This window comes from Sturnus vulgaris, chromosome Z (genome assembly GCF_052056855.1).
Source record: "Sturnus vulgaris isolate bStuVul1 chromosome Z, bStuVul1.hap1, whole genome shotgun sequence".
Classification (NCBI taxonomy): Eukaryota; Metazoa; Chordata; class Aves; order Passeriformes; family Sturnidae; genus Sturnus; species Sturnus vulgaris.
In genome coordinates, this window is record NC_142283.1 from 53,127,610 (window position 1) to 53,152,496 (window position 24,887).

The 24,887-nt window shown below is 38.9% G+C and overlaps 1 protein-coding gene across 2 annotated transcripts in view; it reads right to left on the reverse strand.

The window, feature by feature from the left end:
- Nucleotides 1-7,789: 7,789 nt before the first annotated feature.
- Nucleotides 7,790-24,887, reverse strand: part of LOC106853204 (uncharacterized) — a 31,591-nt gene continuing 14,493 nt past the window's right edge. For both annotated transcript variants that reach the window (XM_088155877.1, XM_014876354.2), the window contains exons 3-7: nt 23,105-23,227; nt 21,082-21,153; nt 18,867-18,955; nt 17,665-17,757; nt 7,790-10,503 (exon numbers count right to left, since the gene is read on the reverse strand). In XM_088155877.1, coding sequence (XP_088012003.1) covers nt 10,315-10,503; nt 17,665-17,757; nt 18,867-18,955; nt 21,082-21,153; nt 23,105-23,227 — 566 coding nt within the window. In that variant the 3' untranslated portion in view covers nt 7,790-10,314. The remainder of the gene's footprint in view (nt 10,504-17,664; nt 17,758-18,866; nt 18,956-21,081; nt 21,154-23,104; nt 23,228-24,887) is intronic.

Here is a 24,887-nt window from a genome sequence, read left to right on the forward strand (position 1 = left end):
TGTTATGTTATGTTATATTATGTTATGTTATGTTATGTTATGTTTTCCAAATAAGTTGTATCTACTACGAGCTTGCAAAATCAGACTTCCCCATTGAATTGTTAAAAACTGGTATAATCACAGACAAAGACCCTCTAACTAATTAAAGTTAGACAGTGGTATGTTTATTCACCGGCGGGCGGCACGGGAGTCACCTCCAAAAGCTGTGACAGCTCCAAACAAGGTTCTTTGCCATCTGTTTATTCCCCAGGATCTTACATACAATACATATGCATAACCCCAGCACCTCCCATCCCCATCCCATATTCAAATGAGCCCATTAGTCCTTCACGCGTGTGCAGTTCTTCTCTTAAATTTGGGTCGGTGGTCTTGAAATGGGTCAGTGGTCTCAAAGGATGAAGTCAGGAGAGTCTTCATCAGGTCTCAGTGACCCTCTGGCACGATCCAAGGCCTCATGCTTCGTGATTAACGGTTTACTTTTTTTATGTTCTTCTATAAATATGTCCATAATAGCAAATAATTTTACCAATTAGCTCTAGCCTAAGCATGTAGTAATTATTAACCTACCATTTATCTACCTAACTTACATCTTGGTCATGGAAACTACTTCTACCCTTAGCAAAAATCTTAACTCTTTAAAAGCATGATTCATTAGAGTCTTTCCTGCCTTTGTCTGATCAATGCTGCCTATCTCAAGGATCAGACTTCCAGATTTCAGTGATGGTTATCTACAAAGACCAGATGGTTATCTGTGACTGACTATCGCCCAGAGGCTTTGTGAATTTGAATATGGATGTTTATTCGACCACCACTGCTTTCCTGGCAAAATTATGACAGCAAAAAACCAAAAATTATTGATTACAACGAGAAACCACAGTAGAAGAGGAGGCTGCAAACCAAGGTTCGATGGAGCATTGAGTGGGCAGTGACCCCTCACGTTCCCCAGCACTGCTGCTTGCTCTGTCTATATCAAATAAACCAAGTTTTGCTGAGTATCAAGACTTTTGTTTCTCATTTATAACAGCAAGAACTGAGGTTTATGCTGTATCTAGGTTACACTTTGTAAACTCCACTTTCAACTTTTCAACTGTATTGGGTTTGAATGGCCTGGTTTTGGTAGCAGTGTGTGTGTGTGTGTGTGTGTGTGTGTAGTACAGGGCTGGCTTCTGTGAGAAGCTGCTGGAAGCTTCTTCCATGCTCCACAGAGCCAGTCCCTGGTGGCTCTGAAGACTGATTTGCATGGCTGAGCCAAGTAGAAATGGTGGTAACACCTCTGTGATAACAGATTTAAGAAGAAATAAAGACAAAACTTGTTGCACAGTTTTAATATCCGCCAGAGAAGAGCAGAATGAAACATGTGAGAATAACTCTACAGACATCGAGATCAGTGAAGAAGGAGTGGAAGGAGATGCTCCAGGTACTGGAGATGACATTCCCCTGCAGCCCATGGTGCAGCCCATGGTAAGACAGCCCTGCCCCTGCAGCCCATGGAGATCCATGGGGAATGCAGGGATCCACCTGCAGGAGCCTCACGCTGGAGCAGGTGGATGCCTGGGAGGAGGCTGTAACCCCCTGGGAGACCCATGGAGAGAGGGGCCGTGCTCCCAGGCTGGAGCAGCCTGTCCTTGGGGGACTGCACCCTGTGGAAGAGTGAGCCAGGCTGCAGCAGTTTGGGGAGGACTGTGTGCCCGTGGCATGGACTCACACTGGAGAAGTTCATGGAGATCTGTCTCCCATGGGAGGGGACCCACAGGGCAGCAGGGGAAGGACTCCTCTCCCTGAGCAGTGGCATTAACAACATGTGATGGACTGACCATAGCCCCCACTCCCTGTCTCCCTGTGCCACTGGGGGAGGAGGTAGAGCTGAGAAGGAGAGGGGGTGGGGGAGAAGGTGTTTTTATGGGGCTTATTTTACTTCTCATTATCCTGCTCTAATTTTATTAGTTATTAATTTTATTAATTTTATTAGTAACAAAAAATGTATTTTTCTTTGCTCCCCCATATTTTGTACTTTTTAGCTGTCCTTTTATTCCTTCTTCTCTATACTCTGTCTTTTGGGTCTCATCTGTTCTGTTTCTCTAGGTAGTAGGGGAGACAGCAGCAGTAACACACAAGGTCAGTACAGGTGTAAGGGACAGATTGGACTCTACAATGGGATTGCCAAGCTCAGGGACACCCAACAGCATCCCCAACAGAGCCCCATTAGGACTGAGAAGCCCCCAAAGACAATCAGGCATGGTGGTGTGCAAGATATAAGGAAATGGCCTGCAATTGAATCAGCAACTGTGGTGAAATCACTCTCCTAGGACTGACATGTGTCCCATCCCAAAATTGCCTCAGGTACTATGCTGAGATATTCATCCCGAAATTAAGATCACCTCTCACTGAGTAACACATATGATTAAAGCCACTCTTCATGTAAAACTAAAGAAGTAGTATGAAAGCAAGTCAAGAATGAGAAGTTAGGGAAGATTCCATTGCAACTTCTGATATCATTTGGTGGGCCAAACCTATCGTCTCTCCCTTAGGAATCCAGTTGGGTAAGAACTGTACTCCATGCATGCTGAATCATCATCTCATTAGGGATTAAAGCTTGTTAGTATACGGCTTTGAATTATTATATTGCTTTGAATATGTTTTTGCAGTCAGATACTATCACCAGCAACCCTTGAACCTTAACCTGCCACAATTATATAAATAAATAGTGTTATTCTGTGAATGGGTAACGTGAGTCCTTCAAGGGCACTGGCAGTCATTTGCAGTGGGTAAAAGTAAGAAGACCCAGAAGGGGGGTGTCTCTGGTGTGTGATCCTAAACAAGTCAGTTGAACCTCCCTACAATCTGGTGAATGACTGTGTAAAGGGTCCCCATAATGAGACACTGACAGACTGGTCAGGCACAAGGGTCTTGGCTTTCCTGAGGCACAGACAGACTAATCGAACATTAAGGGTTTGAGAAAATCTCCCTTTTCATGTGACTAGTGCCAGTAGTGAAACTTGATGGGACAAATCCCATGGCTGAAGTGCAACTACCAACAGCTACAGGCTCTCTAGAAGAGACAGGTGAGGAAAGAGAGAGGCAGAAGAGTTGCCCTCTACATCAGGAGGTAGACTGAGTGTGAAAAGCTGTCTCTGAAGAACAGCCATGGGCAAATCAAAAGCCTGTGGATAAGAATCAGAGACCTAGGCAACAAAGGGAACTTTGTGGATGATTTTAAGTACTGATCCCTGATCAAAGGGGCCCTATTGATGAAGCCTTCTTGCTCCAGCTACAGGCAGCATCATGCTCACAGGCTCTTGTCCTGCTGGGCCACTTCAACCTGGGAAAGCAGCATAGCAAGCTACAGGCAAGACAGGAGACTCTTGGAAAGAATGAGGGATACCTTCTGGAGCCAAGGAATAGACAGCAGCCCTACCAGAGAGGACAAAATCCTGGATGTGATGGGTAGCAAAGTAAGTCAGCTGGTCCTGAATATCAAGACTGGAGGGAGTCTGGGCTGCAGTGCATTGATGGAGTCTGCAGTCCTGAGGGACATGGGCCAGGTGAAGAACAAAGTTAGGCCCCTGAACTTCAGGAAAGCAGACTTGCAGCTCTTCAAGGAGATAGCCAGTGAGACCTAGTGGGAGACTTCCCTCAGGGAAAAGGGAGTGGAACAGAGCTGGCAGATCTTTAAGGAAGTCTTCCACAGAGTGCAAGAGCTGGCAACCCCCAGGAGTAAGAAACTGGGCAAGGAAGGTAAGGGAACAGCAGGGCTGAGTAGGGAACTGCTGGTCAGACTGGGAAAGAAGCAAATGCACAGGCAGCTGAAGCTAGGATGAGTGGCCCAGGAAGAGCTTGAAGAGATCAAGTTTGCTTGTGAGGGTGAGGAAGAAGAAGCCCAAACCCAAACTGGAATTGAACTTGGCAAAGGACACAAAGAATAGAAGGTTAACAAAAAAAAATGAAGTCCAAAGAAGGTGTCCCCCCTCTGACAAACACAGATGGAAAACTGAAAGCAAGAGATGAGGAGAAGGCTGAGGTACTCACCAGCTTTTTGCCTCATCTTCTAGGGCAATTTCTTCCCACACCTCTTGAGAGGATGGACAGCAGGATAGGGACTAGGGGAACAAAGTCCCTCCCACTGTAAGTAAAGATTAAGTTCATGTCTTCTGTGGAGCCCAACGAGATACATCCTGGAGTCCTGCAGGAACGGCTGTTGTATTTGCAAGGCCATTCTCTATGATATTTGAAAATGTCATGGAAGTCAGGTGAAATCCTGGTAATAGGAGAGAGGAAAACATTGTACATCTTCAAAAAAAGTGGAAAGGACAACTCTGAGAAGTACTAGGCTGTCAGCCTCACCTCTGTGCCTGGGAAGACCATAGAACAGACCCTCTAGAATCTGTGCTAAGGCACACATAGGACAGGGAGGTGGTTTGGGACAGCCAGCACAGCTGCACCAAGGGCACATCCTGCTGATCAACCCAGTGGCTTTCTATGATGGGGTGATGGCATCAGTGGACAGGGGAAGGGCAACAGATGTCATTTATCTGGACTTCTGTAAGGCCTTTGGCACAGTCCCCCACAATCTCCTCTTTCTAGAATGGAAGAGATGGATTTGTTGAGTGGATTGTTAAGTGAATGAGAAATTGGTTGGATGGTGGCATCCAAAGCATTGTGGTCAATGGACATCAGTGACAAGTGGTGTCCCTCAGGGGTCCACACTGGGACAGGTGTTATTTAATATTTTCTTTTATGATGTAGACAAATGGATTGAATGCATCCTCAGCAAATTTGCAAATGACACCAAGCTGAGTGGTACGGTTGGCACACCTGAAACATGGGACATCACCCAGAAGGCTCTGGAAAAGCTTGAGAAATGGCTCCTTAAGGATCTCATGAGGTTTAACTAAGTGTGCTGGCTTTGGCTGGTGTAGAGTTCACCTTCACAGTGGCTGGCATGGGGCTGTGCTTTGGATTTTAACATAGGGCTGTTATAGGGCATAGAGATGTTTTTGTTATTGCAGAGCAGGGCTTGCACAGAGCCAAGGCCTTTTCTGCTTTTGGTGCTGCCACACTGGTGAGGGGACTGGGGGTGCTTGGGAGGCTGGGAGGAGACAGAGCCAGAACAGGTGACCCCAACTGACCAAAGGGATATTCCAGCCCCTGTGGCACCAAGCTCAGTATATAAAGTGGGATGAAGAAGGAGAAAGAGGGAGGCATTAGGAGCAATGGTGTTTGTCTTCCCAAGTCACCATTTATGTGTGATGGGGCCCTGCTCTCCTGGAGATGGCTGAACACCTGCCAGCCATGGGAAGCCCTGAATTAATTCCATGTTTTACTTTGCTTGTGCGTGTGGCTTTTGCTTTCCCTTTTAAACTGTTTTTATTTCAACCCCTGAGCTCTTCAGCTTTTACCCTTCTCATTCTCTCCCCAGTCCCACTCGTGGGAGAGTGAGTGAGAGGCTGTGAGAGATTGGCTGCTGGCTGGGATTAAACTATGACACAAAACCCAGTGCACGGTGCTGCACCTGGGTTGGTGCAGCTCCTGGTATCAGCCCAGGCTGGGCATGAAGAGCAGAGATTAGAGATCTCTTGGAGATTAGAGCAGCCCTGCCCAGAAGGACTTGGGGGTGGATGAGAGGCTGGACATGACCCAGCCATGGGCACTCACAGCCCAGAAAGCCAAACGTGTCCTGGGTTGCGTCCAGAGCAGTGTGGGCAGCAGGGGAGGGAGGGGATTCTGCCCCTCTGCTCTGCTGAGACCCCACCTGCAGGGCTGCATCCAGCTCTGGGCTCCCAGCACAGGAAGGACATGGAACAGTTGGAGTGAGTCCAGAGAAGGCCATCAAGATGACAGAGGGCTGGAGCACCACTCCTATGAGGAAGTTGAGAGAATCGAGTTTATTCAGCTACGCAAAGAGGAACCTTCAGGGAAGATGAATTGCAACCTTCTAGTACCTAAAGGGAACCTACAAGGAACTTGGAGAGGGTTTTTTGTTTTGTTTGTTTTCCGGGGTTTTTTTGTTTGTTTGTTTGTTGTGTGGTTTTTTGTTGGTTTTTTGTTTGGTTGGTTGGTTTTTGGTTTTTGGTTTTTTATTTAATAAGAGTATCTAGTGATAGGACAAGGGCAATAACTTCAAAATTAAACCCAATAAGTGTAGATTGGATATCAAGAAAAAATTCTTTACTGTTCTTTCTCTCTAATTACGATCCTTTTTTTAGACTTCCTTGTCCCATTTTTTCATGTACTTCTCATATTTAGTCTCTGTAAAACACCTTAGAATCCCTTTGTCAATAAACTGGTGGGAAAGATGTATTAAATAACAATTTCATTTTTCTTATCAAAGTCTGTTAATTGTTTCTGTTACCTGCTTTGACACCAGGCTTGAAGCCTGCTACACCAACAACTTCACCAGAATACTGAAAATCTTGTGGCTTTCTCTTTGTAAATATTTTTATGAGAAAGCAGTGAAAATATCAGGTTTGCTGATACAGTGCCTAAAATGGTAATCTTAATGTTTAAGAAAGCATCATGCCTATATTTGGCCCCAACTTTGACATCTATATGGGAAAAATACATTTATTACAGGAAATTAATTTTTCTGATAGTAATTTTTGCAGCTTGTGAAATTTAGGCAGTACGGGCAGCAAGGTCAATCAGATCTCTTAGTTTATAACACTGTTATGATATTTGTGGGGGCACACCATCATATAGTCTTGAAAATACCAAATAAGGGGGAAAGTTTTCTTTCCTTGACCTGCTACTCTGCAGCCTGTAGTCATTCCAGACACAGGAGATCTAGTCTCTACGTAACCTGGAAATTAATAGTGAGGTTTGGAGAAAGAAATATGTGTTTTGTTTTTAGCTAATGAGAACTTTCTATAGCTTGCTGATGTAATAAAATGTGGTTAGAAGTCTACAGCACACCACGAGATGGTGCTAGAGATGGATGACTTCAAGGAGCTGTACAACAGCAATTGTTTCTGGGCATCAGTTAGCCATGTAATTTGCCAGAATGAATGAAGGGAGGGGTTGGTAGCGAATCTTCTTCTCTGCCGTCCCTTTGTATGAACAGGGAATATGAGGAGTGGTATTTAAAGCACACAAACTATGATTTCTTTGGTTAGACAAATTGTGGACAAGCAGAATCAAAACCAAACTGACACTAAAATAATGTCTGTTTATATACAACTTCAAAATTCATACCATGTATATGTAAAAGTAGCAACACTCAAGGCAGAGTACACTTCTGTTTAAATCAGCTGGGAACTACAAGACACACATGTATTGTATTTATCATGATGGCATCCTGACCACATCATCCTGTCTAAGAGAAAAGAACCCTTAACATCAGATTGTGAGTACAAGGTGAGAATTTAACACCAGAGAAGAGTCATAAATGAGTTCTACTACTGAGATATTGTGTTACTGAAGATCCTTAACTGAAACTGCTTAATTTGGATTGCTTACAAGTTATAGCAGTATTGCAATTGCACCAACTTGAGATTGTAATAATTTGTTTAGTAGAGACATTCAGTGTCTACTGAATGTTGAACAAGAATTGTGGCCCCTGGCTGCTGAGCAAGAGTTATGGCCCTGAGCTATTGTATCTATCAGTCAGATGCACCACAAACATCACTGGTGACCTTTGCTCGAGCAGAAAGGGGGGAAGTGGGGACACACCATCACATTCAGGTATAACCTTGAAAATGTCAAATAAAGGCAAGAAAAATGACAATTCCTAATTCCAGTTTCTAGTTCATTTGGCTCCCTATAATGAAGGGAGTGCATGTAACACAGAGAAGGATCATGTGCTTTACATTTATTGTAGTTTTTCTCACAGGTTTTATTGTGGAAAGTCACAAACGTGGTCAAAATACTAGAAGTTATATATGAAGAATACTTGCATTACATTGGTCTAAGCACACAAAATGCAGTACTTTCTTTAAGGCCCAGCTTTAGAAGGGCAGAAATACAAGAGCAAAATACCTATACTGGTTTTTAATAATTATCACATCTGTTAAATGAAGGTTAAATAATATCATTGTTGGTTTTGACAGCAAAATACTAATTATATTTAATATTCAAATGTTAGATACATTGGAGTTTTTTATTGTAAAGTGTTAGAAACTGTATTTTTCTAAAAGTTAACTGGCTATCATTTTTTATTTTAAAATAAAATTTCTATATGATTTCCCTCTCATGTAATAAAAACTTATCTGCCACTCACAAGATACTTAGATTGGTGGGAATTGGAAAATGTCAGTTTGAAGAGATTTTATGATCAAAATAAGATTCCAGCAAAGATTAGAGAATTTTTAGTTGCTTTACTATGCACATTTAGAGTAACAAAGTCGCCTGATTTTACTGATTTTACCGTATTTTATGAGAAAAGAAGTCAAATGATATTACTGTCTTAGATATCAAATCTGAAATTTTACCAAATTACCACTCTTGTTTTCCATAAGGGCTTATTTTCCCTTGAATTGTTAAAAAAAAATTAAGAGGGAAAAATAACAAAATTCTGCATATAACCATAATTAAAACTTTAACCATAAGCCAGATTCAAATTTAACTGAGGTAAATGTTACTTTTGTGGTGATATCAGCAATGCTGATTTAATTAATATGCTCTGTACAAGCTTTATGGTGACCTGTCATCTTTTCATCAACTTGCCTTCTAGCCCATTCTATAATTTAGTGAGGTGATTACACTACCCATAATAAATGTATGACTATGAAGTGTTAGTGTATTAGATAGTGAAAGTAATGATAGTGAAATCTTACTACATAACAGAATCTATTTCTTGTGCAACATCTTAAGTAGTGCTAAAATAACTTGATTCTAGTGTAATAAATGCTGAAATTAATATCTAGAGTTTTGGTGTTTTTTTTATTTCACACTAACTTTATTGAACTCTTGGCTAGTCCAGAAGTTGTAAGTATTATTTACTTAAAAGCTCTCTTCCATGAGCATTTTAACCAACATAAAGATTTTCACTATTTGAAGAATGCAACAAGCAAGCCATGAAAGCTTTTAAAGTCTCATAGATCTTTGGAATTTAGTTTACAGCAGAAAATTGCCTTTTTGCAAGGTGCATTGGGATGATCAACTGACTGATGATAGGATTCCTATCTCAGGAGTGTATTGTTTATTATACTTACACAGGACTATTCTTGCTAGTGTTGTGTTATCTTGCAGGCAGCATCTCTTGGCACAGGTGCATCATGTCTATAATTTATACACAAACAGTCCCAAATTACTTGCTTCAAAGAAAATGGCAACTAAATCAGAGTGGAATTCCATGCACAGCAATGAAGAATCAGATCTTTAACACCTAGTGACCCTGATAACTTCCGAGTTGTTTTCTCATGTATTTCAAACAGGTTTTCTTTGCAGGGTATGGTCTACGGACATTTACCTATCAACATCTTCCATTTGACACTGAAAGATCCTGCTGCTCAAAGGTAGGTACTCTAATGTCTCCTCCAGTGTCCACATAGTGTTTATTTTATTCAGTAATTTTGAACATTATTATTTTTCTGATGTTGTTCTGCACTCTGCTTTGCAATTGAACACGTGACTGCATTTTTCTCTATGACTCAGAAGTGGAAGCCAATATGTGAGAGCAATTTTCTGCTATATTTGCAGGCATCTGTTATGGCCCATCAGTTCAATGTGTCTCCCTTCCTCTGCCTGCACGTTGTGTACCTGATGCTCTGTGTGCATTTTCTTAGAGAGCTGCCATGCTGGAGAGATGCTGAAATTTCACAAAGGACTGCATGGGCTGAGTTTGAGCTACAGACATCTTCTAGCTTCCAGCATCTTCCCTTATCCTTAGAGAGACACCTTTCTTACCTCTTTCTCCAAGTCAGTCAGTCAGGATACGCACAGATGCATTTAAGAACTTCTAAAAGTTTGCTTGTCACATTCAAGTGAGCTTATAAGAGACAGTTTTTAAAAAGTAAAATGTTTACCACACGAAGAACTAATGGCACATTTTATGATAGTATTCATATATGTTCCTTAGTGTTGCCATTTTTAAAATATCCCCAGTATGTTTTCTCACACCAGATATTTTGTTTCCTTAAAAACATAATTGTGTAGGTAGGACACAGAGACTGATTAGTTTGTTTTTGTAGTATGTTTTGTAGTATGTTTTTCAAACTTGGCCTTACTCTTTTGCTACTGAATGTGCATAAATAAAGGACGTTGATGATTTAGAAATTATGAAAATGTAAGAATTTTGCTCAAACAGAAATTAGTTGATCTGAAACTTCTGCATCTTCTTAGGAGCTGTGTGGGCACTTAGGCCACTGAAAGGCAGACGAGCTACTTTTCCTGTAAATATGACACCCTGAAGTAAAAATTTTTGTCCTTGTTGGGATCTTTGTTTTCCAGCTTGCGAATATCAAGTGAGTCGTCCTTCACACACAGGTAGTAACTTCTGTCTTCATAGCATTGGAACTGCACTGAATCTCCTTGGTAATGCATGATGAAAAAGTTATTATCTCCACTCAACTATGAAAATACACAAAGTAAAAAATAGGTTATATTTCTAATGCCATTCTATAATGCTAAATGTGACAAAAATTCATGTATGTTGTTGGTTTGTTATATTTTATGCTGGTCATGCTTTTCTCCAATGACACATATTTACCAATTTTTAAATAAACCTTAGGCAATAACTTTTTATTTTGGGATAGATTCTGTGATAACCATGAATAAAATAATATTCATCTCCCTGAAAAGACCGAGTAATACAGAACTAAATAGATGCATTCCTTTGCTTCACAAAAACACCAGCATGGTTTCCCCAGCGTCATTATGATAACTTAGGTTTTTCATCTGGTTATTTTCTTATTTTAGGCCTACCCTGTCAACAGCCACTAGCAAAAAAATGTCAATCCACGGTTTTTCTTGCCTCTTTCTAAGTAAAATTATAATGTTATGGTAGAAATTACTCGTAAACAATTGTTCTATTACCTATGGCTTTTCTGTATAACTCTAGTTTCCAATGCACTTTTTAAAAAAGATCCATCTCTGGAGCAATAGCTATTGTCCAAAGAGCTCCTCTTTAGAGTGTGTATGTGAGTGTGTGTTTGGGCTCACTAGCCCCCTCAGGGTGGGGATGGAGAAAGAGCTACGAAATAATCACGCCAGGGAAAGGAAGAGTATGTGCTGAAATCTGCAGAAACTGGTAAGCTCGGGGCACCAAAGGGCTGCTGAACCTGCCCATGGTCTCCAGCTCTCCTCCAGCGCCTGCCACAGGTTGTGAACTCACACCACATCCAAGGGAGCAGCGACTGCTTTAGCTGGACAAAGATTACAGGGCAGTATGTGTGAGCACAGCTGCAGAAACCAGGACCCCAGATATGCCTGGCACAGCTGCTTAGAGGCCGCTGGAATGAGCCCCTGCTCCTGCCTGTGTGCACCGAGCAAAGGAGAAACTGAGAACACTGTGTGAATAGTTATCTGATGCTAATAGTAAGTCATTAATTAACAGAGGGTTGAGATTCATGTTTGCCCCAGCTCAGCCTCCTGCCATAGAGCAGGGAATATATAGTATCTTTTGGGAAAGACTGAACATATCATAATCAAATTATTTAAACTTTCCTTTTAAGTGACCTTGTTGAACACTCTTATTCTGCCCATGAGACAGTTCTGTAACTCTGACTAGTCTGGTGTATTATCATTGCTTAAGGGGACCTCTAAAAAGAAACAGAATTCCTGAGGAAAAGCAGGAGCACATTTCAGGGTACCAGCTTGCTGGAGATTACAACACTGGCAATAATCACCTTTTGACAGAGGGAGTAATGTGTTCATTAAGCCCGTATGACAACAGGAAAATAAATATCCAGCAGCTATTGCAGAGTACCTCAAGGAAACTTGAGGATACACCTTCTGTTTTCAGCAAAGCTATAATGGGAAGCAGCTAGAACATTCTGTCCTGATCAAGTCAATGTAAAAACAGTATATATGCAGATTCAATCCAAAAAGTCTTTTAAAAAAATACTCTTAAGAAAGTTGAAGAAAATTTGTCTTTGGGAAACAAATACCTTCTAGGGACTCAGAATGGTAAAAAGTAAACATAAAAGGACTAAGAATGCTTGGTGAAAGAAAACCAGTAGAAGCAATGAAAGAGATTCTTATGTACAATGCAGAAATTCGTGCTAGAGCAAGGGAGATTCCAATGAGATCTTGTAAAACAAAAATAATATGCTTGCAAAAGCAGATTGGGATCCAGAAATTTAAAAATTCCTACTGTACTTGTATGAAATGATGGAAAATTAGATGGAAAACTGTAAGAGGAAAACGATTTGGAGAATGACATTGTGTGACTGTGAGAAGGAAGAAGAACTTGGAGTAGAAGCATAACGAAATACCATTAGGGCTGGGAGATGCAGAGGTTATTAAAGAACAAAATGTTTTGCAAGAAATCATGGCAGAGGTGATTTTCTATTATGACCTGTAAAAAAGGATGATGAGAAAGCCTGGAGAATGTGGTGGATTGCTGCCAGATAAAGTTCCTCCTGAGCAGTTTCTATAGTAGCAGTCAAAATAATTTGCAAGTTCCAGGAAAAAAGCTACTGATTTTTAGTTACAATCTGATAATTTGTTTTCTGTTGCATTAAATGAAGGACCAATTTACAGCTTAGGTTTCACAATTAATGGCAAAAAATTACATCTTTATTCATGTCCCACAGGTGATTCACAATGCACCTATGCTCATGTCAGAAAAATGCTACAAATATTGTCTTCATTTGCCAAAGTAAAACATGTCAGTGATGGGAACTACAGAAAAAGATGTGAAAGAGTAGTATGCAAGTTTTAAAATAGACTCAACGTTGCAGAAAGTCAGATCGGATATGGCACAATGAACACTACTCCAAGATAGGTGCAAGTGCTACACTCTAACCTAGGAAGAAACTACAAAATAAAAAGAAATGGATTTGAAGGCCAGGTGAAACAGAACATTTTGTGTTGTTATGATATGTTACCCAAAGGAGTATAGGGCACACTGGAATTTACGTTTTGCTTTAGATAAAGAAAGGAAATGAACACGTGATCAAAGAGACACATGAGTTGTACAATGATGATAAGGAAACTAGTAAAGCTGAGCTGCCACCTCGATTGCATTGGAGAAGTTACAGACCTTGGAAGGCATTACAAAGTAGTTACGTGGTTTGTGGCTAAAACAGGGTTGATGAAACACCAGCGAAAATTTTGGCTGCAGTTGTGCAGTGCACAACAACATAAGCTTCTCTTCCCACAGCCTCAGTGTGTAGGTGGGGATGGGCAAGAGGCTGGAAATGAACATATCCGGGACAATTGTCTCAGAGCAGCCAAACACATCCTCTATGCCATGGATATCATGGCCAGTCATAAAACTTGGTGTAGAGGATGAAGAATGCAGGGTTGGGAGATGGGTGTTTGCTTCTGAGAAAACTACTGCTCAGAGACTGGCTGGGCATTGGTCTACTTATGGGAGGAAATGAGTAAATGCTTTTGCATCACTTGTGGTTTTTTCTGACCCTCATATATTTTACTTTTGAGTTTTCTTCTTAACTCAAAAGTTTTCTTACTTTTGCTCTTGATAATCTGTAATAAACAGATAGTGTGATGCTGGCTCTTGCCATGTTGATATGTTATAAGGTTAAAAGATGTTCTGTTAAGATCTGGTGTTTTGCCACATAAGCTTTGTAATGTTGAAAGTTGATCTCTGACCACTGGGAAACTCGAAGGAAGAAGGGCTGCAAGGACTCCGAGAGGTAGGACAACGGAGGAGCTGGGTGGGAAGAGTAGCATCTGCAGGAATGTGAGAGGATTGGATTAGCAGGGGTCGGCTTGTCAATAGCATATGAAAGGTTTGTTACGAGTGTGGTGGTGTGCTCTGGTGGCAGCTAGGCACCCAGCACCGTTCCTTTTCCCTTATTCAATCCCTTATTGTGGTTCAATAAGCCTTTTAAAATTATAATAAACGAGGTGTTCTTTCTCACATATTCTCTCCCCTGTCCACTGGTAGGGAGTGGGTCTGCATGAATATGTGGGGCAGAAGCTTGGATGCTGGTTGTAGCAACACACCTCAGTGTATAATTTTACCACAGCTGGTCCTGTCCTGACAAATGGTAGGGCTGTGCTTCCAGCCCGAGGTCAGTCGGCTCCAGGTGTATTGGACATGCCTCCATTGAAAGTAAACTTTGGCCTGCATTACTGCTGCCAAAGTGATCAAGAAAATTGCTTTGGCAACACCAGCTGTAGCATTCACTCTGTCACCTTTGATTCCATTTGTATCAAAGGTGTTGGATCTCTGATAGAGCAGTCCTCAATGGTGGTGTGCCTTTGTTCAGCCCAGAACAGCCCATTTTCACCCTCCATCAGACTTCTACACTGGCCATACGTGACTACTGGATGGTGAGTGAGGTTTGCTGATCTCTCCTTGGGTTTTCAAAAGATGAATCAACTTTAGGAGCAAAAAACCTCAAAATCTCAAGCTGCATGCTGGGTGCCAAGAAGGACTGTGCTCCTGCCAGCCTGCTCCAAGCACAGCAAACACTGAATTGTCACTACAAGGTCAAAACTTCAGAACCAAGGTATCTTTGTGGGCTTCATCAGATTTTACCTGGTTAGAGTTTATTTTGGCCTACTTAACTGGACTAAAGAGTAAATTTCTTAATAAAGTCTTTTATGACTGCATAGCCACTGGTATAACCTCTCTCTTGCGTATCTTCATTAAACTACTCAGTAAAATAAAGAGGACTGTGGAATAAAAACTGTTACAGCTCTTAATAGAACTTTTACAGCTGCAGTCCTTCAGGTCCCAGTCCACCCAGGCTGCGGCATTCCAGTCAAAACTTTGCAATATGCTGTCCAGATACAATCACCTAATAACCTTGCATTATCCAGCAAGGAACAACAACTTGAGAAGCAGCCAGATCCAGCAACTGAAATTGTTGAATACTGTCTTTTAATATTCTTTTAAGCAAATATGTTAACTCGTGAAGGTTTGAAACTGAGGGGAAATTGAGTGCTACTAGTACATAAGAAAGGCTGAGAGGATAAAGAATGCATCTGCTAAAGTCTGAGAGTAGTAATGGGTCAAGAATAGTAAAATATTATAATTGAACCAGAACAGAAGTTACACTAAAGTGAGATACTACAGATATGTACTGAAGAAGATGTGTATTTCTTTGATAACCATTATATATTTACTAATTTCTGCCCTTCTGGAAGATTAAAAAAGAGAAATAGTAAAAATTTACACATAATTAATGCAAATGGTAAAACTAGAGCTGTCTTACCTACTGGGAGAATTATGTGTAAGGAATAGGGAAACTGGGAAAACCTTTTAAGTGGACAATCTAAAGGGAAATACTGTTCTGTAGCTCTGAGATCATGCTGTTGTGTGGTTAACTTCATTTTCTTCCATGATATTATTAATTATGATAAGCATGCTCTATTATAGAGTTAAAATAATGACAGTTATAAGTAAATGCTCCTGAGTGAACTGCTGGGGTTAGCTTTTCCACTACTGCTCTGGCTGGGATGCTGCCACTCTGTGAACTGTGTGAGGCCATAGTTGTGTCTACAGTATAGTTTTCCCATTCCAGAAAAGGATTACAATAAATATTGGTTATCACCTGTGTTGCCTTTCTGACTTAATCTCCAATCAGAAGCAGATGTTATTGTAAACTATTACTTACTGTAATAAAAAAAATTGCTATTACAATCTAATTAATATTTTTCATTAAATTTAATAAAAGACATTTCAATTAATATTGATTGTGAACCCTGTTTCGATAGCCTTGGTAACAGAAATTAATGTTTACAGCAGTATATGCAACTCTTCCTGGTATAACAATAGGGTACACAGATTCTCATGTTTCTGCAAATTCTGCTGGCAGTCTTCAAATAGAAAAAAGGAAAGTGCCTGTCCTTAAGATTTACTTTTCAAAGCTAGTAGATTAAATATCACATTGCAGCCCTGGATAGCTTTGTCATTATCCATAAGACGTATTTCTCCATATCACTCCCACGCTTTCTCATCCTAAGGACAATGCAGGCATTATTCATTACACTAGAAATTATTTACTGATCAGTACACTCATTTTAGAAGGTTTATTAAGAATCTCATGATTCAGAGTTGTCTATGATTTTGCCTCTCAGCCCAACTGGATGTGGTTCAAGTGCAGGCTTCTGATTTCTCCTCATACAAATAAGCAACATTTTTTCTTCTATTTCAGGGAATCAGCAAGAAACCATGATGAGCAGAATACTATCTGTCTTGTTAAGTAATGAATGGGTTCCCAGAAAGAATTTTTCATTTTAACTATGTTTAAAACCCCAAAGCAATATATAGCTCTCTGCAGGCAATTGTTACAGCTCTTTCCAGATGTCTCCCAAAACTTGCAGGCTTAAAGACACTTAAGTCTTTGTGAAGCGCCACAGAAAAGGATGTATTTTTATGTTTAGAAAAGTGTATGAAAACAAAGTGTATTAAATACAATTTGCAAGATTCAATATGACTGTAATAGTTTACAGCATACAAGGAGGGGACCAAAAGTTGCATTAAAAGTTTCTTAAGCTTTCTCCTTCTGTGTGGAGCCGAGGAATACTAGTGGAAGATGAGTAACTCAGAAGAACTGAAACTGAAGGACCCACTTAGATTTTCCAGGCCCAGAATGCAGGAGATTTGTTCATTAATTATTAGTAGTGTAGTTCATACTTTTTGAAAACCATTTCAGATAGACTTCAATTTACCAGAATTGTTAATTCAATACTTTCTGATTTAGGAGAAAGGTTAACATTTTAGAAATTTCAGGCTGGGAATTTCAGGTTTTCAGGGTTTCATAGTCCTGCTTGTGAAGTTCTGAAACTACCTGGGTCCAGATAGCTCTAATTTTGCCTATGGAAATTGGAAAGATTGTCTTTTCAGTTGAATAGCAAACTCATGGGGTTACAATCCTAATAAAATCCTTTCCTTAGTTTTGCATTTTGTCTAGGTTCTAATATTTATTGTCCTAAAGTTTAGGTATTCCAAAGAGCAACTAATTTCCTTCATGTGCCTACTATGTTTTATCATTTACATCTAGAGAAGAGCCAACAAAACCAATCTTTTGTCACAAAAACATATTACGAAACCACTGAGCCGTCTGTATTTCTGTCCACAATGCATTACTCCTGATTTATAATCATCTGATGATAAGAAATTCAGTCTGAAAATATGTCAGGGTTTTATTATTTCCCAGAAGTTTATGAATGATGGATTCATTAGTTCTTTAAAAATCATAACTTTTGTAATCTGGTCCTTCTAGATCTGCTAATGTACTCAACCATATTTTCTACATCTTGCCTAAGAATTTGTACCAGATAAAATCTACTTTGCATCTCCCTCCATTTTGTATAAGAGTAATAATGCAGGAAACATATCCACCTTTCATGTTTTAATTGAAAGTCAGATATTTTGCCTGGAGATTGAAGGTTGTAGTCTTAAATACAAGTCAAGGGAAAATTTCTTATTTTCCTTTTTCTGAGAAACATACAAAAAAACAGCTGAAAGAAAAGTACGCAATTTGTCACTTAATGAGTAACAGGAAAAATTTAGCTGCTCTTTTTAGACACCTGTATTTGCATACAGAGTCTCACACACAGGTTTTTATTTGTTTGATCATGATTGCATACCTGTTTAAAGTCAGGGTCTTCATGGCTGCATGTTTTCATATTGCATCTCTCCATTGAAGAATAATCTGGTTCTGAACAGGATGCTTTTAAGACCTGTGTTTACAACACACAGATTTGTTATTTGTAATTTAATTCGGCAACTAAGTATGTCTTATTTCATCTTCAAATAAGAGCTGCTTTCAATTATGTCAAGAAACATAATCTGGTATGACCTGGAATTTTGAAATAGTTCATTGGAAAGTAAAATCCATTAAGACTCAACACTCAGTTCTTTTCTTGATTTGGTGGGACACTCTTCAAACAATTGATCTATGAAAAGGCAACCTCTGAACCAGAAAAATCCTTTTAAAGTAGTTCTTTTTCAGGGAAAGAAAGGAAAATCCCTTTCTGTGGGTAATAGGGTATAAATATAATTTATCTATCTTACAACATACATTTCCCTAGAAAAGTTCAGGAAATATATTTTATGGAGAGTCATTTATGAGTTAAAAACAAATGAAAAACATCCGGGACTTTTTGAGGAAGCATTTGGTGTTTCACATTATCCACGCATGGCTGACATTAGATGAAGGGTTATTCTTTATCTCTGTGTAAACAGAGCTTCTTGGACCTTTGCTCTGTTTTAGACAGTAAATTGCAACATAGCATTCTTACTCAGACAGATTTTAGAAATGATAATCCTTCACTGGAGAATACTAGTCTTGCTTTCTCTTCCTATCAGAAATAAGCCCTGACAAGACTGGAGAAAATGGGAGTGCTCAGACACCAGACGGCAAATGTTTAAAACAGGATGTTCAGCTGTGTTTTATTTTCATCACATTCCTTATCCTGTGATGCATGTTGATTGGGAGAAAATAATTTCCATCTTAAACTTATTTCTTTCCAAGGCAAGATTCCTGCTTTTTACTCCCCTCTTATTTTTCCTGCATGTTTTCTGGCTAAGAAGCTCCCTCTTCCTCTGCAGAGACTAGACCCCAATATCCTTGGCTGTCTTCTAGTGGCAGTAGTCAACTACCCAGCCCAAAAATTTTTGCAATAAACTTCCCTGAGTATTTCCCAAGAAAAAATAAAGGGACATGCTCAGAAGTTATGAAATGTGGAAGGTGGTAAGTAAAGTGAATTTGAAAAAGGTCTGTGCGTGAAGTTGTCTTATTGTAAGAGAGAGCACCCACAAGTTATAAAGAAAATAAGCAACTTCTTACCTTCAGAGAGAGCTGCTTCTTACCCTTGCACAACAGGACAAATTCATTAAGCTTTGATCTCTGTGTGAGGATCACCAAATTTTTAGAATCTGTTTTACACAGAGGAGAATATTGTAATAATGTGAATATCACTTTATAAAATGAAGAAGAGCTGAATATGCTCTACAAAGAGAAAACATCATTTATAGGCGTAAGATTAGAAATAAATACAATCAGTCTTGACACCATTCTCTTGTCTAAAGTATTTAAAGACTGTGACAGTGAGACTTTAATTTGCAATATATATAGTTTATTCTTCTACTTTTATGCTGAATGTATGAAATATCAGTTATGTATTATTACATGTCATATGAACTACAAAGGCATAGGTAGTAGTAGATAACACATGTGTAATAAACATTTTTATGGTATACACCTGACTATGTGTATGTCAATATGGAAAATGTAGCATTTTTTCCCTTTTATTTTCTGCATGTTTCTAGATCAAAATCCTTTTACTATCATATTGTGGATGCATTGGATTGATTCAATTTTTGAGCTAGTACTGATTTTTCGGCTGCAGGAAGCAAGACAATATCAATACTACAGGACATTCTTCAGCCTGATAAACTGACAATGTTCATTGTTACCTTCTGGTACTTCAAGGCCTCAGCAAAAAGTAAATAACTGATACAGCCAACTGATACAGCACTACCTAGCAAAACCCATCGCATTAATATCTACTCAGTGATGCTATACCTATCTGACTGACATGCAAACTTAATTTAAAAAATATCACTTGTGCTTTTAAAAGTATCTCAAATGTACCATTTAAAGTAAAAAATATGTAAAAGAAAGCAGCAGTTGATCTATATGCTTAACACTGCAGCAACTGAATACAAATGTAAAAGACATTAGATTACTATGCATTAATACTTGCAGTTTAGGAGTTTGGAGTTCTTTTACATATTACCAAAGGCACTTTTTAGCCTCTGAAGGATATTCAGAATTAGCAGAACATATTCATCCCATTTGACTAATTTTAGCTGCTCTTGGCCCTGATTTTAGTTGCCTTAACTTTCCTTAACTGTAATGCTTTTTGTATTATTCTTCTGAAGGATTTTTTGAGACATCTATAGTATAAAAATAATATAAAAATCCTTGTTAAAAATTGAGAAAAACTCTCTAGCCTAAACTTTATTCAGTTTACATGAGTATTCAAATAAATATAGTAGACTGTAGGTACACAATTCTGTCATTTTTAATTTTTGTGACATCACCTTAGATTGCCTCAGCTGCAATTGTCCAATTGCAGCATTTAAGAGACATATCAACAGGCAAAAGAGGTTTCTTATTCAAGTCAAGAGTGCTCTGTCTTGATGGTAAGAATGACAACAAAAGAGGCACGCAGGTGTCCACCCAGATGACCAGGGACATCCATCAACATGACTTACATCCTAACTATCCTTGTCTTCCTCCATCTATAGTGTTTATTATGACGTGCTTATACATTGTTTAGTCTGAGTAAGTCTAAAGCAACCCAACTTCCTCTACCACCACTAAAAGATGTGACAAGTGGTCTATTAGGCAGCCAGAGAACAGCAAGGAAAATAAGGACTCTTTCCGTGACTGTTATCAGTGATACTTTAATTATCTGATGGCTTTTGAATTAATTAGCTGACTCTCTGGTCACTAAAACCTTACCAGATGGGTATTTGTCCTCAATGGCTACAGGAGCCCTTGATGACTGAAATTAGAGTATATTTTTCTTCCACTGTAATATCTGAGCTAATATACCTTTGATTTTTGCAATCATTACTTTAGTGTACCATGTGAAAGTTCAAGTAGTGTGCCTCCCCTTTCTTCATATTAATTTCTTTTTAGTTTTCCTCTCCTGCTGAAACAGGTCTTTGCTAGTTAAGACTCATATGCCAGCAATGGAACACCCACACTTGTCTACCAAAAAAAATTGCATATTACAGTTGGTTTACGTTATATACATTTGTGTTCAGTCCAAGCCACTACTCCTAATTTATCAATAGTAACTTTGAAGATTTCTTCTTATGGAACATAGAAAGGCTCTTTTATTTTTAGACCTGTCCAGTAAACTGAGCTAAGGGAAAAATCTGATATAATATGTTACTTCTAATGTCAAGTCTATATGTAAATCATTACTACCTTATTTTCCTGCTCTCAAATGTATCTTCAAAACCAGACCCTAACAGAGAGATTATACCTTTTTTTCCCCCAAGAGGCTTCTCAGTAACTGCTGCTTCATTTCTTGTGAACACGCTTAACCATGCAATATCTAAAATAGAAGGTATTTAACAAATAAGTGGAATTAGAGAGCTACATTCCTCAGATTTAAAAATAATACAAAAAATTTAAAGAATTGTTTTGAGACATAATCTGAGAAAAAGTGTATAATAGCAACAGACATCAGATTTATTTTCTTGAGGGTCTCTGAATTAATTTAACCCTGAAATGCTGTACAGTTAGACTTGTGAACAGGTATCCTGAAGTCTGAACGCTGAGCCTAAAAAGTGTATTGATTGCTTAATTATCTTTTGCAATAGAGAATGCACCTGAAAAACGAGGTTGGTGACCAGCTGTAAAGTCTAGTATGCTATTAAAGAGGAGCCTGGAGTGCTATGGCAATGAAAGTGAAAACATATGAATTATATGAATATAATATGAATTTAATATGAAATATATGGGATTGGAAGGCAACAGGTAACAGTAGCAGGTGGTTTATGGCTTTTCTAGCATCAGCCTAAATCACATAGCCAGTCACCCAGGGAAAACATCACCCACTTCAGGTAAAAATGTCACAAACATCCTGGTTACAACTGGTTCCTAATATTATGCTGTCTTAACTGCATCATGAATGTATGTTGGTGGTGATTCTGTACACAATAATATTACACAGCATTCCCTTTTTTTTTTTTTTTATCTTCTAGGAATATCACTATCTTGTACATCAGGCTTGTCAGACTAAGTATCTGTTGACAAACTGCTTCCATTATATACCTACACGTGTTTTGGTTCTCTTAATAAATTAACAATAATAATTGCCTGAGTGACTTCAAAATTTGATGGAGTTATCCAGGAAAAGATACTGGAAAAGGTATAAAACACACTTAAGTACCCTATCAGTGTAGCTATCATAATCCTCAATTTAATATAATAAAAGTTTTCATAACTGAATAACTAACGTAAATATTTCAAATTTTTCCTCTATTTTGGTTAAAAATACATTTTATTGGGTTTTTTTTGCCTACTTTCACATGTCTGGAAATGGTACTATTCTAGAATAATTGCATCATTCTAGAATAATTGCATTTGATATTATTTAAGTCTACCGAAGTTATATCCTCTAACAAATCTTTGCATGATAATAGTTATGATAACATCTTTGGTGTCAAATACAGAAGCTCCATTTAAGACAAAAGAGTTCATTGAAAAATAAAATACACCCACAAATTCCAAAATATCCTCTATTATCTCTATTTTTCATATGTACTTGCATTTTGCATTTGTTCTTGAGCATTATCTTTCCTTTCTCTCTTCCTGCTAAGTCAAATGAGCATGAACAATATAATCTTATAATTTAAAGATATAAAATACCTACGGTAAATCAGGTTAAAAGTTTTCTTGTATCATTATCAATGTTCATACAGATCCAATATGTTAAATCTACAGAGAACAGGATCATAGAATCATTTAGATTGGAAAAGATTATTATGATCATTGAATACCACCATAATCTGACACTGCCAAGTACACCATGTTCCTAATCACCACTAAACACCTAAATCCCCACAAGGGAGGAAGCACAAACACTGCCTGGGGCACCCTGTTCCGAAGCTTGTCAGCACTCGCAATAGAGAAATTTAACCTAAGATTTAATCTAAAGCTCCCCTGGCACAACCAGAGGCTATTTCCCTTGTTACCTGGGAGAAGAGTCTGGCCCCCACCTGGACACGCCCTCCTGTCAGGCAGCTGTAGACAGTGACAAGGTCCCTCCTGAACCTCTTTTTCTCCAAGCTAAACACCCCCAGCTCCCTCACCTGCTCCTCACAGGACTTGTGCTCCAGACCCTTCTCCAGCTCCACTGCCCTTCCCTGGACATGCTCCAGCCCCTCAATGTCCTTCTTGGACTGAGGGGCCCAGGGACACATGACACACAATAGTACATTTGAAAATGCCCTGAGTACTACACACACAGTTGATGAGTTTTGATACATAAAGAACACTACCTTCATGGGATTGTGAATCCTTGGTAGAAATTTCATGATGACCATCTTCATCTATATCAAAATGCACTGTTTTTGAGTCTTCAGTTAGTATGTAACATTTCACTGTTTTTCGCAGGCTGAACACTAATAAAAAATGAGTTATAATTAATTTTACTATCAACAGAGAAATGATGACGTTCCATTAGAAAAAGAACAAGTGCATTTTTTTAAACAATCTTTACTTGATAATCTATGTATATTTGAATGATGGGCAGTATAGCCAACATATACTAGAAGTTACTTAAGAGTAAGCTACTGGTTTGAAGATGGAAAATAAATATTACTTTGCTTAGAAGATTATGCCAGTAAGCAGGAAAGATGTATCTCAACCTTTCAGAGAGTTAACATGTGAAAACTTGAGTTTGACAAAATAGCTTCCAACTCAAGAGCCTGAGGAATAGTGTAGGAAAGGGATGGTGGACAGCATGCAGATAGCTGTGTTGAAAAAGACCAAAGACTAATGGGGACAGGATGAATGTGAATGTGGGGGAGTGGGTCCACATTTGCAGTTAGCTGGTGAATGAGTAGACTTAAGAGTAGCCAATGGAATTCTGTGGGAAGCCTGAGCCAAAGCAAGGTTGTTCACAGAAGTTTTCAAATGGAGAAGCATGAAAAATAAAGTTGGAAGTTTCATTATGAAGAAGAGATAAAGTAGGGGATGTTTCTCTGCTGTATATTGTTTATAGACTAGTTTCCTGTATTTCATAGGTAAGTACTTGCCTGTTTCCCAGTTTTGCATTTTGAATATTGCATCTAGGTATAAACAGGACTTTCAGGTTAGAGTGTTTATGGCTACCTAAAATAGCAGCATTTAGTCTGGGGGTCAGCCATCTCATACTGAATAAAATAAAACAAAAAACCCCAGGTCTTTCTAACTAAAAGCTTCTAGGAGATAAATTATTCCCTTTCACTCCTGAATACAACTGTGTTGTTCTGGATGTACAAAGGATGTATGTCCAGACACTTGAATATCAGACACCTGCAGAATAACACCATAAAGCACAGTCTGGATTATGTTCAGCTGAACATTGTTTTACTGGAAGAGGTTTTATATTTTCAAATGCAGTTAAGACATTTCTGAGATCACACAGACCTCCAGGGTATGCTGCAAAATAAAAAATCTTGTATTTGCCAGAATAATTAGGCGAGCAAAACAACAGGATACACAGAATGCATCAGCAGTGGCATAATGCTTTAGGAATGCTTGACTTCACTGAAAATTCTGTTGCTTATTTTAAATGAGATATCTCCTCTAAAACATCTGTATTTAGGCAAATATTCTGAAAAAACCACATTGTTTCTAAGAAGCTTTCTTTCAATCCTGTTTAGCCTGAGCAGAAGCTCGGCACACACAATGAAAGGGAAGGATTATGCACATTCTGACAGCCCTAGTCACACCCTCCAGAGGTGGCAGGTTCTGTGTTGGACCTTTGATCACATACATAGCTCATTTATGATTGGACAAAGGTTTTCTCTACAAAGGTAGCCGGCAATCATGCTTCCAGTAAAAAAGGATAGGCGGTTCTAGAAAGCAACAGTACAACTATGATAATCAATAAAGCAAATCTTTAAAAAATTTTATATTTTATATATTTATATAACTATAGTGTAAGAATTCTACTTATAACTAGAATTACAAGAACTAATACAGTGCTCAAAGTAAAAATGGTTGGCAGGTCTGCTTATATCATTCACTCTTTTCCAGGGAGGTACATTTGTACATTAGGAATTACTGGTCTGAACA